This window comes from Dipodomys ordii, unplaced genomic scaffold, assembly GCF_000151885.1.
Source record: "Dipodomys ordii isolate 6190 unplaced genomic scaffold, Dord_2.0 Scaffold2, whole genome shotgun sequence".
In the NCBI taxonomy this organism is placed as follows: domain Eukaryota; kingdom Metazoa; phylum Chordata; class Mammalia; order Rodentia; family Heteromyidae; genus Dipodomys; species Dipodomys ordii.
Genome location: NW_012267218.1, coordinates 9,638,768 through 9,653,990, shown reverse-complemented (window position 1 = coordinate 9,653,990; position 15,223 = coordinate 9,638,768). Strand labels below are relative to the sequence as shown.

Genomic DNA, 15,223 nt, shown 5'->3' with positions numbered 1-15,223 from the left:
CATACATATCTACAAATATGCATATATTATATAAAATATATACATATCTTGAAAAATAGACAAGAATTAAAATATAAGATATATTAAAATTATTTTTAAATGATGGCAGCCTTCTGTGAAGTATTTGATAAGTTGGTCATTCCTTCTGGTTGAATTTTTCTGGAAAAAAAAATTTTCTGGAAAAAAGTTAAAACTTTCTAAAAGGGCTGGGAAGGTGGCTCAGTGGTAGAGCGCTTGCCTTGCATGTATGAGGCCCTGGGTTCGATTCCTCAGCACTACATAAGCAAAAAGAAAAAAGCCGGAAGTGGCACTATGGCTCAAGTGGTAGAGCCCTAACCTTGAACTGAAGAGCTGAGGGACAGCACCCTAGACCCAGAGTTCAGGCCCCTCGACCGGACCCAAACCTCCCCCCCCCCCCAAAAAAAAAAAACCTTTCTAGAAAGCCATTTGTCAATACTTGTGTGTTCTAGTAAATGCATCAATCAAAGGAAGTAATGCATAAATACAGTATAGACACAATAGAAAATTTCTACCACTGTGGCTAGAGAAGGCAGGCACTGCTAATCATAGCACTCAGAAAGGTAAAGTAAAATTGTGAGTTCAAGGCCAATCTAGGCTAGGTAGCAAGACTTATCTTAAAAAATTTTTGAAATAGCTGGGTGCCAGTGGCTCACACCTGTAATCCTAGCTACTCAGGAGGCTGAGATCTGAGGATCAGGGTTCAAAGCCAGCCCAGGCAGGAAAGTCCATGTGAGACTCTTTATCTCCAATTAACCACCAGAAAACTGGAAGTGGCTCTGTGACTCAAATGGTAGAGCGCTTGCTTGAGCTGAAGAGCTCAGGAACAGCTCCCAGGCCCAGAGTTCAAGCCTCGGGACTGGAAAAAAAAAAAATGTCATTTACCTTGGAGTGATGGTCTGTCTTCTGGAAGACATTCTCTTCTTTATCCTTTTTTGGAATTTTTAAATCAGTGAGTGTTTATACTTTTATAGTTAGTATAAGAGAACCTTATAAAGGCAGTTGCTTGGTTTTTAATTAAGAAGCTATTGCTTATTTGAAGTAACATTATACTTTTCATCTTTTAAACTTTATAGCCACTTAAATGGATGTTCCTTGGAAATGCTAAGCAGACCCTCTCTACTTATCACAGATTCATTTAATGCTACATATGTGCAGCCTAGAAGAAAACAGAGAGATGAGCAACTTCTGAGTATGTATTATATTATGTATTATATAAGTTCCTCTTAAGTAGCTGTCCAGGTATATGGTAGTGTAGCTTACTACTTATTCTGCTTAACTGGTCATAAGTGACTGCCTCACTTTATGATTTCCAAAGAAACTATTACCTAACTATATCAGCATTTTAGGTAGAAATGCTTTTGTGAAGTACATGTAAAGACAGCTGTCCCCTGCCATTCAGCACATAGCCCTCCCAAGTATGTGCCTCATGGGTACATGCCTGTATAATGACTTCATATATATATTAGAAAAGCACACTATAAGAGGAGAGCAAACAAAAGAGATGAAAGTTCATGTGGTTTGCTGAGTTTGTGCTGCACGTTTTTTTTTACACTCTAATCCAGTCATCTCAGCTTTAAAGAGGTTTGTCTGGACCTTCCGTGCTTGCTTCTGCTGTGACTCAGGCTGCTGTACTTCATACTCTTTTTAGAAGCCATATGGGATTTCAGCAGGAAAAATTGTTTTTCACTTCTGAAATGTGTTTACCTAAGTCTGTCTGCTTAAAAAGTCTGTACTTTCTTACTGGGTTTTACAGATTTGATAACTTTAAGAAGCTCTTCAGTTCTTGGGTTTTATTATTTACCTGTTTTTGTCAGTCATGGGGCTTGAACTCAGGACCTCAGCATAGTCCCTGAGCTCTTTTACTCAAGGCTACCACTCTAACACTTTGAACTACACCTCCACTTATGGTTTTCTGGTGGTTAATTGGAGTTAACAGTCTTGTAGATTTTTCCTGACAGGCTGGTTTTGAACCTCGATCCTCAGGTCTCAGCCTCCTGAGTAGCTAGGATTACAGTTGTGAACCACCAGCACACAGCTTCTGGGTTTTAATTTGGGGGCTTGAACTCTTGGGTCTTGTTCTTTGGCTTTTTGTTAACATTGGGTACTCTACCATTTGAGCCACACCTCCATTTCCAATTTTTTGCTGATTAATTAGAGATAAAAGTCTTTTGGATTTGATTGACTGGGGTGGCTCTGCCATCTTCAGACCTCAATCTCCTGAGCAGCTTGAACTATAGCCACTGGCACCCATCTGGTTTTTGCTTTTTGTTTATTTAGTTGTTTTTTTGCTACAGTTTGCTTTTACCAAATATTTCTAAGCTGACAGAAAAAAATATTTATAAAGATGATTTTGTTGGAAGAGAATATGATCTATATTTTATTCTATAGGCATGCATACAAAATATATTTTATATGTATATGGTTGTGCTTATAGGTTTCTATAAGTTTGGGGATTAATCATAACAAAATTTGTTGGTATGTCCAGGTGAGTCCAGTATGGCCTGTTTGTACTTGGCATAGTTATTAAATTATCTTTGTCATGCAAATATTTCTTTGATGTATATTTGTTGGGAAAAGCATTGGAAACTACTGATAGATAATTTTTTAATGGGGAAAAAAGGAGAGATAGTCACATTGTGTTTTACTTTTGTGAAAATATAGTTAACAGAGTCAAAGTGCTTGTGGTGAGCTAAGTGAAATTCTTTTAGTTTTGTACCTGGCTTAGTAATTGCTTACTTATAAATTATAGTCTTCATTATAGGACAGTCTTTATTATAAAAAAAATAAAAAGTTGCGGGGGGAGGATGGGATGGGAAGGGGAAGAAAAAAAATAAAAAAGTTATCTTTAATTATGTAGCAAAGTATTATTACCATGTTCTGTAGGGACTTGACTTTGTTGTTTTCCAGCAAATGTCCTGGAGACGCTTCGAGGTGATGGGAATGTATTAATAGCAGTGGACACTGCAGGCAGAGTTTTGGAACTTGCTCAGCTTCTTGATCAGATTTGGAGAACTAAAGATGCAGGATTGGGTGTTTATTCATTGGCACTCCTAAATAACGTCAGTTATAATGTGGTGGAGTTTTCCAAGTCCCAGGTTTGTTTTCATGTTGTAATTCATCATAAAGACGTTTGTTACAGAGATTGGGCTTTGGGATGTTTTTTTTCTGGTGAAGTTGTTAATAATAGTAGCTAAACAACAATTGGCTGCCTGTGTGTTTAATGTGTATTTCATTTAATCCATCTGCATCCTATAAAGTAGTTTCTATTTGTATCCCCATTGCAAATTCAGCAGGTTGTTTTTGTGTGTGTGTGAGAGAGACAGAGAGACAAAGAGACTGGATCGAGCATAGGACATATGCCCTGCTAGACAAGCACTGTACCATTAATTTATATCTCCGTCCCTTTTAAAATTTTATGTTAAAGCTGGGTGGGTCATGCCTACAACCCAAACTTCTTGGGAGGCCAAGAATGGTGTTATCATGGTTTAAAGCCAGCCTGAGCAGAAAAGTTTGCAATATTCCATCTTAACTTAGAAGCTGGACATGGTGGTACTGTCTATCATCTCAGTTACTAAAATAAGTGGAATGTAGTCCAAATGTATGTCTGGGCAGGAAGTGAGACCCTATCTCAAAAATAACAGTGTAAAAAAGGCTGGAGGCGTGGTTTAGTAGTAGAATGCCTGTACCTAGCAAAGCCCTGAAGTTAAACCTCAACCAAAAAAAATTTTTTTTGAGACATGGTATAGCTAAGTTGCCCAGGTTGCCATCCTCCTGCCTCAAACGCTCAGTCTCTGGGATTATAGTTTCATACCATCTTATCTGCTTATATTGCTTTTCTAACTCTTGGTTGATCTATAAAATAAAGACTAAAATAGAACCAATCTCATATAAATATTCATTACTCTTTCACTAAGCTCTCTCCCTTGGAAAGAGCTGTATGTTAAGCTATTCATTTAGAACATTACCTTGCCTTCTCACAAAGACTTAAGGTGATTTATAAATATAACAGTGCAAAGTTGGATTTTTAGGGATGAAAACTGGAGTAGGAGGGGCTAATGGTTATTAAAAAAAGCAGGAAAGAAGCTGCTTGTCAAAATAGTACAAATTTAAGCAACTAATGGGGAAAAGGAACCTAAAACAAGAGAGGATGTGAATTTCTTAACTATTGTAGAGTACATTGTAGTTAGAATATTTTCTAATTATGTTTATCTTTTCTCCCTGTATTAGGTAGAATGGATGAGTGATAAGTTGATGAGATGTTTTGAAGACAAAAGAAATAACCCATTTCAGTTTCGCCATCTCTCTTTGTGCCATGGTCTTTCTGACTTGGCTCGAGTACCGAGTCCCAAAGTTGTACTTGCCAGCCAGCCTGACCTGGAATGCGGATTTTCAAGGGATCTCTTTATTCAATGGTGTCAGGACCCTAAAAACTCAATCATTCTAACTTACAGGACAACTCCTGGGACTTTAGCACGATTCCTAATAGATAATCCTTCTGAAAAAATTACAGAAATAGAGGTAAGCACCTGCATGCAAACTTGTTAACTATTTTGAGGGGTACATTGTGCATGATATATAAAAATTAATGACAAAAAATAAAACTTAAAGTTGTTTCAGGACTTCAACAATACCAGTAGAGATCCTATAATAGCACAAACTTGAGAGCGCCTAAACTGGAAGGCATCTTACAGCTCATTCTCAGTCTCATCCGTAACAGTCAACTTTCTCTCAAACTTACCAGAGAAGTAGCAGTTAGTACAGAATTCCTTGATCTTACCATCAACCATACACTAACCTACTCTATAACTGCTATGTTAATTCCCAAAACACAGCTGAATAACCAATATGCTAAAAGATGGTTTTGCTTAACCCAGCCCAAAAACTAGTTTCATTGACTCTAATTTATAGCAGCTGAGAAGTGGATGGGATGGTTAATAGCTAGAAAAATTGTATGGTCTTAGATGACTGCTTTTCATTCTGCTTAAGAGAAGCATAGTATTAGTAACTAAATTCTGATCAAGGATTCCAAGCAAGCTTAAAACTAAAATACTGTCTTGGTTTATTTAGTAACTTAGAAATTAATACCAAGCTAGGGTGGGGAAGGTGGCTCAGTGGTAGAGTACTTGCCTTGCATGCATGAGGCCCTGGGTTCGATTCCTCAGCACCACATAAGCAGAAAAAGCCAGAAGTGGCGCTGTGGCTCAAGTGGTAGCGTGCTAGCCTTGAGCTGAAGAGCTAAGGGACAGTGCCCAGGCCCCACGACCAACAAAAAAAAAAGAAATTAATACCAAGCTAAAAGAACTCAGAAGTATTTGAGGCAGTTTCTCTAGGTATGAAGTATAAATTTGAAAATTGTAATTACTAGAAATTCAATTAATGCCACTATGCCATTTGAGGAATTAAAAGAACATTGGAAATTTGGAAAAAAATAGAAGATAATTGTTAGAAGCATCCTAATAAAATCAGAAGCAGCAGAAATACAATGTATCAGGCTTTTAATTTTTAAAGAATACTATTCAGGATTCTTTCCCTGCTCACTGTCCTATGAATATGTTTTCTGTAGTCATTTCTTTTCATTGTCTGGCATGTTTTGTTTTTTTGTTTTTTTTCCTACTCAATCATATCCCAAACAATGTTTACTCTTCTGAAGCTGCCTTTCTCTGTTTTCTTTCTGGGAATTGCAGCACTTTCCACATATGTACTCCAGACAGAAATCTAGGAATGTTCCCTGAAGCCTAATATATACTCAAAGTTAGTGCATGTTCTAATTTTCTCACATGGAATATACCTGTCAAACTTGTACTGAGATCAAGAAGTAGAATATGACCAGTGCTCCCATGTCCCCTTTGCCAACCCTGCTTCTCCCCTCCAAAGAACCACTGTTCTGCACAGTTTAGTAAGGCACAGATAAGTATAACTTACTTTTTAATTCCTTGCTTTTCTCTAAACATTACACCAATGCCTCAGTGCTAGTCCTGTTATTTCCAAAATCTGTCTATTTTTCTCTATCACCAACACCATTACCAAAAGTGAACAAATTGTTATTTTTAAAAATATTCTGCCTTTTTCTAAATCATTAGTAAAGTGAAATCTCTTTTCATATGTATTTTACCTGTTCTTATTTTGTAAATTACCTTTATATATTTTGTCTATTTAGAGACATTACTTTCTTTTTCATTTGGAAACACTGTTTGGAAAAAAATAGCTTCTGGTAGTAGCAGTGCTGCGCATGTATTCCTCAACTTACTTTGATTTTATGAGATTTGAAATGCTCAAGATGTTACTTTTTTATGGTGTTGTATTCATCTCTTCTGTTGTGAATTTTATATGTGACCTCCTCTACTCCAAATTATAAAAATACTGTTCTGTATTTTCTTTTCTTGATTGTTGCATTTTAACTAGTTTGATTTAAATCTTTCCTAGATAAGTGACAGTACCTATTTTAATAGACTAGGATCTAAAACTGCATCCAATAGGAACTTCATTAATTTCTGCAGAAAGCTTAATTTAAAGATAGGGGACAGTTTCTTAGACACCCGCTGTCTTCACCCTAATATTGGTATTTCCTTTTGTCGGCTCTCTTTTGTTAGTTGAGGAAACGTGTGAAGCTTGAAGGGAAAGAGCTTGAGGAATACTTGGAAAAAGAAAAACTAAAGAAGGAAGCTGCCAAAAAACTGGAGCAATCAAAAGAGTAAGTTAAGTTTATGTATGTAATATGAAAAGAATGTATTCCTAGAACTAGCATTCAGTTGAAAATACTTAGGTGGGCATTGGGCACAGGCCTGTAATTCCAGCACTTCAGAGGCTAAGGCAGGAGAATTATGAATTCAAGGCCACACTATGTTACATAGTCAATTTTGGCTGGCCTGAGCTACATAATGAGACCTTACCTCAAAACAGAAACAAAAATGAAAATACCCAAATTTCCTTATTTCCTTTGGACTGCATTACTTTTGTTTTATCTTTCAAATGGTGAAAACACTAAATCCTTTCATATTAATGTAAATATGGATTAGCTAGCAGTTAATGGTAAGTTTCATAAAATATTGATTCAGTCATATTCAGTACTGCTTTATAACTTAATATTGGTTTAATTGTACTGACTACTAATTCACAATAATAATTCTGTGATCTATTCCCAAATCCTCCTAGGGCAGACATAGATTCCAGTGATGAGAGTGATGTGGAGGAAGATATTGACCAGCCATCAGCTCATAAGACAAAGCATGACCTGATGATGAAAGGGGAAGGTAGTCGGAAAGGAAGTTTCTTCAAACAGGCAAAGAAATCCTATCCTATGTTTCCTGCCCCAGAAGAAAGAATTAAATGGGATGAGTATGGAGAGATTATCAAGTATGTGAGCAAAACAAATTTATCTTTCTAATAGACTAGAGGTATTAACTGTTAGTTCAGCCTAGTGAATTTGGTCTTTCTGGCCACCATATACATTTTGTTAAGTTCTGACTACCTTGACTTGAAAGGGTTAGAAAGATTGGTAAGTACAGAAATGTTAAAGAACATCTAGAAGATTGTGGTTAAGGGAAAATATTTCCTAACTTGGTTGTGTGAAAAGCTTAAAAAGATGATTTGAGATTAGCTACTTGGGAAGTAGAAATCAGAATAAGACATCATCTCAACCAGTATCTGGGCACAGTAATGAGTTCTTGTCATCCGAGGCGCATAAAATGCTGAGATCAAGAGGATTGTGCTTCTAAGCTAGCCTAAGCAAAATATTTTTGAGACCCTCTACCCCCTCATCTCAACAGCAAAAAGTTGGTTATGATAGTACGTGTCAGTCATCCCAACTTCAGTAGGATGCACAAGTTGGAGGATCATGTCTAGGCCTGGGCACAAAGGAAGACCTTATCTGAAAAATAACCAGAGCAAACAGGGCTGGGGGTATGGCTCAAGCAGCAGAGCTGCAGCAGCAACCTAGGTGTTTGGGAAGAGTGGGAGAGGGCTTGGGACAATTACAGGAAAGTGATGAGAGACTGTTATGAATACGTTTATGTTTTACTTTAGCACTCATATTGTAAGTAAAGATAGATGATACTCATATATCAAAATAAAGATAAAAGCTTACAAGGGAGTTAATTTGTATTTTACAGAATTGTCTGCTTTCTTTGGGCAGAAAGGAAAGAACTGGGGCACTTAAGTACATGAGGAGAGCTCTAAGATATTGAGATACTGAACTCTAAGGTATTGAGATTTGGTGAAAGAAACCACAGAAATTTATAAGAAATAATTTTTATTTTTTTGTTTTTGTTGGTCATGGGGTTTGAACTCTGGGCCTGGGCACTGTCTCTAAGCTATTTTTGTTCAAGGCTAGTGCTTTACTACTTTGAGCCATAGCTCTACTATTGGTTTATTTTTTTTATTTTTTTGGGTCCGGTCGTGGGGCCTGAACTCTGGGCCTGGGCGCTGTCCCTCAGCTCTTCAGCTCAATGATAGCGCTCTACCGCTTGAACCACAGCACCACTTCTGGCTTTTTTCTTTTTGCTTATGTGGTGCTGAGGAGTCGAATCCAGGGCCTCATTCATGCAAGGAAAGCGCTCTACCACTGAGCCACCTTCCCAGCCCTCTACTATTGGTTTTTGAGTGATTAATTGAAGATATGAATCTAACAAGGACTTTCCTGTCCAGGCTGGCTTCAAACCATGATCCTCAGATCTCAGCTTCCTGAGTAGCTAGGATTATAGGCATGAGCCGCCAACACCTCACTGAGAAATAAATTTTAAAAAGAATGCAGGGCTAGGGCTGGGAAGGTGGCTCAGTAGTAGAGCGCTTGCCTTGCATGCCTGAGGCCCTGGGTTCGATTCCTCAGCACCACATGAGCAAAACGAAAAGAGCCGGGAGTGGCGCTGTGGCTCAAGTGGTAGAGCGCTAGCCTTGAGCTGAAGAGCTGAGGTACAGTGCCCAGACCCAGAGTTCAGGCCCCACGACCAGACCCCCCCCCAAAAAAAAATGCAGGGCTAGATTGTAGGAGTACTTGCTATAGCCATTGGGATCTTGCAGTGACCTGTCTAGGGGACTTTTACTAGTCTATACCATGTGAGCTAAGAGCACACTTTTAGTGGTTATGAAAATCATAATATATGAATATAGTCATCTGACATGATACTATGAAATTCCATTGGTTTGGGGTCAAACGTATGTTTATGTCTTGAAATGTTTCCCTCTATCCTGGTGCTTGAGCTCAGGCTTTTTCCCTGAGCTTCTCTGTGCTCAAGGCTAGCGCTCTACCACTTGAGCCACTGCACCACTTCTAGTTTTCTCTGAATAGCTTATTGGAGATAAGAGTCTCACTGGCTTTCCTTCCCAGGCTGGCTTTGAATCTCGAGCTTCATATCTCAGCTTCCTAAGTAGCTAGGATTACAGATATGAGCACTGATGCCCGGCTTAAGTCTTGAAATATTTAAGGGGTCTAAAATTATGCTGCCTCCTAGTTAGTTGTACATATTATGTAACATTAGCTTGCTTTTTACTACTTCTAATTAGAGATTTCTTATTTAGGCCAGAGGATTTCTTAGTGCCAGAACTTCAAGCTACTGAAGAAGAAAAAAGCAAATTAGAATCTGGTTTGACAAATGGAGATGAACCTATGGATCAAGATTTATCTGATGTTCCTACCAAGTGTATTTCTACAACAGAATCTATAGAAATCAAGTAAGTGCTTTTGTTGCATTTAGAAAATTACAAAATTTCTAGCACTTGAGTTAGATAATTTACATTGGTTCAAATGTGAAGTTTCTGATTATTTTCTAGTTACACTTATGCTTTAAAATTTTAATTTCTTTTTCCTTGAAATGGCTAGCAAAGTAGGATAGTGTTTTTTTCTTCATTGATGACACTTAATGTCAAAGTAATTTTGTTAGTAGTGGGAAGACGAGGAAGTTGACCCATTAAATTATATGCTTACATAAAAAAATATTTCTGGCCATAGTAACTCTAGTGGGAAATAAAAGAGAACATTGTTAAGTTACAAGTTTAATTTTTCTGATTGACTGCTTGTTTCAGAAAATATACTCCTTAAACATCTCTAATGATCTCATTTGTAGAAAATGTGGTATGCCTAGAAGTAGCTGAACTTTTTTTCTACCTGGTGCTGGCGGCTCAGGTCTGTAATCCAAGATATTCAAGAATAGCTGAGAAGCTGTTCTTAGTTGAGATCTGTAATAGCTGAGATCCAGAGGAACTTGGTTTGAGGTCAGTCCAAGCAGAAAAGTCTATAAAACTATGCAAAATAACAGGCAAAAAACAGCGCTGGAACACTGGGCACTGGTAGCTTATAAACCCATCTACTCAGAAGGCTGAGTTTGAAAGTTGTGGTTCAAAGACAGATTTTAAGATCTTTATCTCCAAATAGCCAGCAACAAGCCAGAAGTAGAAGTATGGCTCAAGTGGTAGAGTGCCACCCTTGAGTGAAAAAGCCAAGTTGAGGCCTGGAGCTTAAGCTTCAGTATGGACACAACAGCAATAAAAGCAGTGCTAGTGGTGTGGCTCAAATGGTAGAACACCAGCCCAGCAAGCATGAGGTCCTGAGTTCAAACCCCAGTACCACCAAAACTCTTTTTTACTTAGCATAGTTAATAATACAGTAAATGGTTGTTTGAAAATTTTATTTTCTGAATCATTTAGAGCTAAGATATAAATAATATGTATTAACAAATATAACATTTCTCAAATCTTCATTTTATGTTGTTTACATCTCCTTCCTGAGAATAAAAGTTGCTTTTTAAAAGCCTACTTTGAGAATTGTCAGAAAACTAAGCTCAAATCATGTCTAATTACAGGGCCAGGGTTACTTACATAGACTATGAAGGGCGCTCTGATGGGGATTCCATTAAAAAAATCATTAATCAGATGAAACCAAGGCAGTTGATCATTGTCCATGGCCCACCAGAAGCCAGTCAAGATCTGGCAGAGTGCTGCCGTGCCTTTGGAGGGAAAGATATTAAAGTATACATGCCAAAGCTACATGAAACTGTTGATGCCACCAGTGAAACTCATATCTACCAAGTAAGTAAGCTGCTACCAGGTGAGCTGCAGAGCTGCATGGAAATTAACCCTTTCGTTGCAGATTAAGACAGGTACATGGCTGGGTGCTAGTGGCTCATGCCTGTAATCCTAGCTACTCAGGAGGCTGAGATCTGAGGATTGCATTCAAAGCCAGACCAGGCAAGAAAGTTTGTGAGACTCTCATCTCTAATTAACCACCAGGAAACAAGTAGAACTATGGCTCAAATTGGTAGAGCTCTAACCTTGAACACAAAAGCTCAAGGATAACACCCAGACCCTAAATTTAAACTCCAACCAGCAACAACAAAAAGGCAGGTCTATTAGGAATACAGAATAAGAGAGACAGACATGGTACCCTGCTCTAGCAGGTCCACAGTCTACAAGGATTGAGTGAGCACATAGAATTTTCTCCATGTATGTATCTGACAGAAGTAGTGTAGGGGTACTAGGAAAGTACCAGAGCCCTGACCTAAATCTGGAGGATGTGGAAGGGGTCTGTGGGTCTGAGTGTGTATATCCCCTGTGGCTTGAACTCAGGGCCTGGCCACTGCCCCTGAGCTTTTGTGCTCAAGGCTAGTGCTCTACCACTTTGAGCCTTAGCACCATTTCTGGCTTTTTGATGGTTGTTGGAGTTCCTGCCTGAGCTAGCTTTGAACCATAATCTTCAAATCTCAAGTCTCCTGAATAGCTGGGTTTACAGATGGGAGCCAACCAATGTCTGGCTTCCAAATGTGGATACTCAGAAAAAGTTTCTTGGCGTGAGTAAGAGCTGATGTATATTTAAATAGGTCTTTTTTTTTTTTTTTTTATAAAACCAAGTATGAAGAGAGGGGCAAGGAGACTTCCAGGTTGAGCAAATAATATTTGCAAAAATATAGAAGTAAAGCGAATACAGGTTCAACAATTATCACAGCTATCAAGGTTCTGCTAACAAACAAATGGAAACAGATATAGAAAACAGAACTGAGCACATGGAAGAGAATGAAGACATCTTTGGTTATGGGTGATAGTGACAGCTTTAGTTAACTATGATGTCTGTATCTGGAAGAAATAGCTCACAACAGCTTATGAGGCAGAAAAATAATTCTGGGAAGGGCAAGTGGAAGCAGCATTCTAAGGACATGGAGATGGGAGATTGCATAATTCACACAGCAGCTTGTGTGTGAACCAATAGCTGAGTACAACCAGTACCAGTGATTGCCACGATGGCTACACATGAGGCCCAGTAATGTGGTGTGCATCTCACTGGTTATATCAGGAGTCCTGGAGGAAGGCCCTGGTGTTAAAATGAACAAAAGCAACTGTGTGTGGTTCTACTGTGCAGGCTAGGTTATGAATTTGTACATTGGAACAGACAAGTGCTCTCAGGATCTTACAGGTAATTTGGTCATACAGATCATAATGAATATCAGCTTTTCAGATTTTAATCACATTACCAGGGTTAGAAAATGACAATAAGAAGTTTTCTTTGTTTATTTATTTTTGCCAGTCCTGGGACTTTGAACTCAGGGCCTGTCCCTGAGCTTCTTTTGCTCAAGGCTAGCATTCTCTCACTTGAGCCACAGCACCACTTCTGGCATTTTCCCTTTATATGGTAACTAGGAATCAAACCCAGGGCTTCATGCATGCTAGGCATGCACTTTACAACTAAGCCACATTTGTAGCCCAAGAAGCTATATTTAATTTGCTCATTTGTACTATGAATTTTCTTCCTCTTCCTTCCGTTTGCATATCCAGGTGAGATTAAAAGACTCACTTGTCAGCTCCCTTCAGTTTTGTAAGGCCAAAGATGCAGAATTAGCATGGATTGATGGTGTCTTAGACATGAGGGTTTCCAAAGTGGACACGGGTGTTATTTTGGAAGAAGGAGAGCTCAAGGATGATGGAGAGGACTCAGAAATGCAAGTAGATGCGCCTTCAGATTCCAGTGTTCTAGCACAACAGAAAGCCATGAAAAGCCTGTTTGGAGACGACGAGAAAGAAACCGGGGAGGAGAGTGAGGTCATCCCTACTCTGGAACCCTTGCCACCTCATGAGGTAAGAAAGCCTGTGCTTGCTCTAGCTCATCTTCCCGCTTTCCTCTTGTGTTTTGAACCACCTAAAATAGGTTTTATGTAGGCTTATTTTGGAGTTCTTAGAAAAAATTATTCAAGATATGTTTCTATGTATGTGTTAACTCTTTTTTTTTTTTGGTTGGTCATGGGGCTTGAACACTGGGCCTGGTGCTGTCCCTCAGGCCTTCAGCTCAAGGCTAGCACTCTCCCATTTGAGCTACAGAGCCACTTCCAGTTTTCTGGTGGTTTATTGGAGATAAGAGTTTCACGGTCTGGGCTGGGAAGGTGGCTCAGTGGTAGAGCACTTGCATGCTCGAGGCCCTGGGTTCAATTCCTCAGCACCACATAAGAAAAAAGCCGGAAGTGGCACTGTGGCTCAAGTGGTAGAGTGCTAGCCTTGAGCTGAAGAGCTGAGGGACAGCATCCAGGCCCAGAGTTCAGGCCCCATGACTGGACCCAAAAAAAGAAAAAAAAGAATGTCATATTGTTTTGTACCAGTATTAGAGCTTGAACTCAGGGCCTTGCACACTTGCCTGGCTTTTTCACCCAAGGCTGATGCTCCACCATCTGAGCTATGCCTCCAGTTCTGGATTTCTGCTCATTAACTGGAGATAAGAGTTTCATGGCCTTTTTGTCTTTGAACTGGGATCCTCAGATCTCAGCCTCCTGATTAGCTATGATTGCAGATTTTAAATCACTTTTGGGTTTGATACAGCTAGAAATCTTTCATGAAGTATAGGTATAACTCTGGCCTAGTATGTACATGTTCTCAGGAGAGATCTGGCTCATTAGAAAGGATTTTAGATAATGAAACTTAACCAAGGAATTAAAGGATTGCTACAATGAAGACCATAAAACCTTGAGAAAAGGGGCTGGGCACTAATGTCTCATGCTTGGAATCCTAGCTACTTGGGAGGTTGAGATCTGAGGATTGTAGTTTAAAGCCAGCCCAAGTAGAAAAGTCCATGAGACTTATCTCTAATTAATAATAAAAAAAACAAAAGTAGAGCTATAGCTCAAGTGGAGGAGGAGTAGTCTTGAGCACAAAAGCTCAGGGACAGTGCCTAGACCTTGAGTTTAAGCTGTAAGACTAGCAAACAAAAAACAATAACCTAAAACAACAACAGCAGCAAAAAAATTTAAGGAAGAATAGAAAGAAGACAGCAGAAGATGGAAAGGCCTGCCCTGCTCAATAGGGGGCTGGAGAATGAGGAAAGAGAAAGCAATAGAGCTATTCTGATAAAGATATCATGGATATACATATGAGCTACCATGGTTCTGAAAGCTTGAGACCGTTAATGCAGATTTACAAAATAATGACAGAAAAGTAGAGGAGTCCGTTGGGGAGTCCTCTTGTGAAGAGAAATGTGGTATGGAGGGTGAGTGAGGATGAATATGGTTGAAATAGTTTAGTAACATATATGAAAATATATGTATGTATGGAAATGTCACAACGAAACCCACTCTTGTACAACTAATGTATGCTAAAAATAATTATTAAAAAATAAAAAGAAAAGATTTAGGTGGTAAGACTTAGAATAGTATTAAAACTTAGTCTTAGGTGCTTGTCAAGTGAGATTGTTAGCCCTGCCGTAATGTCAACTAGAGAGGCAGCCTCTGCATTGGGTTCCCTTGTACAACTCTTGAAGCTGAGAGAAGGAATTACTGTCTTTTTTCTTCTCTCCACTAAAGTGAGAGCCCTTTAGGCAGTTGGAAAGCCACAGCATTAGGCAAGAACCACTTGCTTTTCTGACTCTGTACCCGTGCCATCCATGGCTTTCACTCAGAGGGAAGGGAATGGAGATGAATTAGGGAAGAATTATCCTCTGAGCTAAGCAGAAGAGCACGATCTGGAAAGTGAGTCTTGGTTTAGTTCTGCCTCTTGGCACTCCAGTTGACCCTCTGGCAAGTGGGTGAGCAAAAAGCCTAACATTACCACACATCTCTGTTATTAGGAGGCATGACTAATAACATTCTGAAACATCACAAAATGTGAGGGAAATGTTAACGGATGAAGTAAAATCCAGGATAGCAAACTTGGAATGTGATTTACAGGCTCCACTTGAGGGAATAGCCAAAATGTCCTGGAGAACATTCAGTGCTTCACCTTTTTTTTTTTGAGTCGGTTG

At 39.0% G+C, this 15,223-nt stretch overlaps 1 protein-coding gene across 3 annotated transcripts in view; it reads left to right on the top strand.

Annotated features, from left to right (window-relative positions):
• Cpsf2 (cleavage and polyadenylation specific factor 2, 100kDa) overlaps positions 1-15,223 on the top strand; it is a 31,889-nt gene that overhangs the window by 15,002 nt on the left and 1,664 nt on the right. For all 3 annotated transcript variants that reach the window (XM_013016606.1, XM_013016600.1, XM_013016612.1), the window contains exons 7-14: positions 1,095-1,210; positions 2,929-3,116; positions 4,249-4,539; positions 6,612-6,712; positions 7,174-7,374; positions 9,535-9,687; positions 10,815-11,040; positions 12,778-13,077. In XM_013016606.1, coding sequence (XP_012872060.1) covers positions 1,095-1,210; positions 2,929-3,116; positions 4,249-4,539; positions 6,612-6,712; positions 7,174-7,374; positions 9,535-9,687; positions 10,815-11,040; positions 12,778-13,077 — 1,576 coding nt within the window. The remainder of the gene's footprint in view (positions 1-1,094; positions 1,211-2,928; positions 3,117-4,248; positions 4,540-6,611; positions 6,713-7,173; positions 7,375-9,534; positions 9,688-10,814; positions 11,041-12,777; positions 13,078-15,223) is intronic.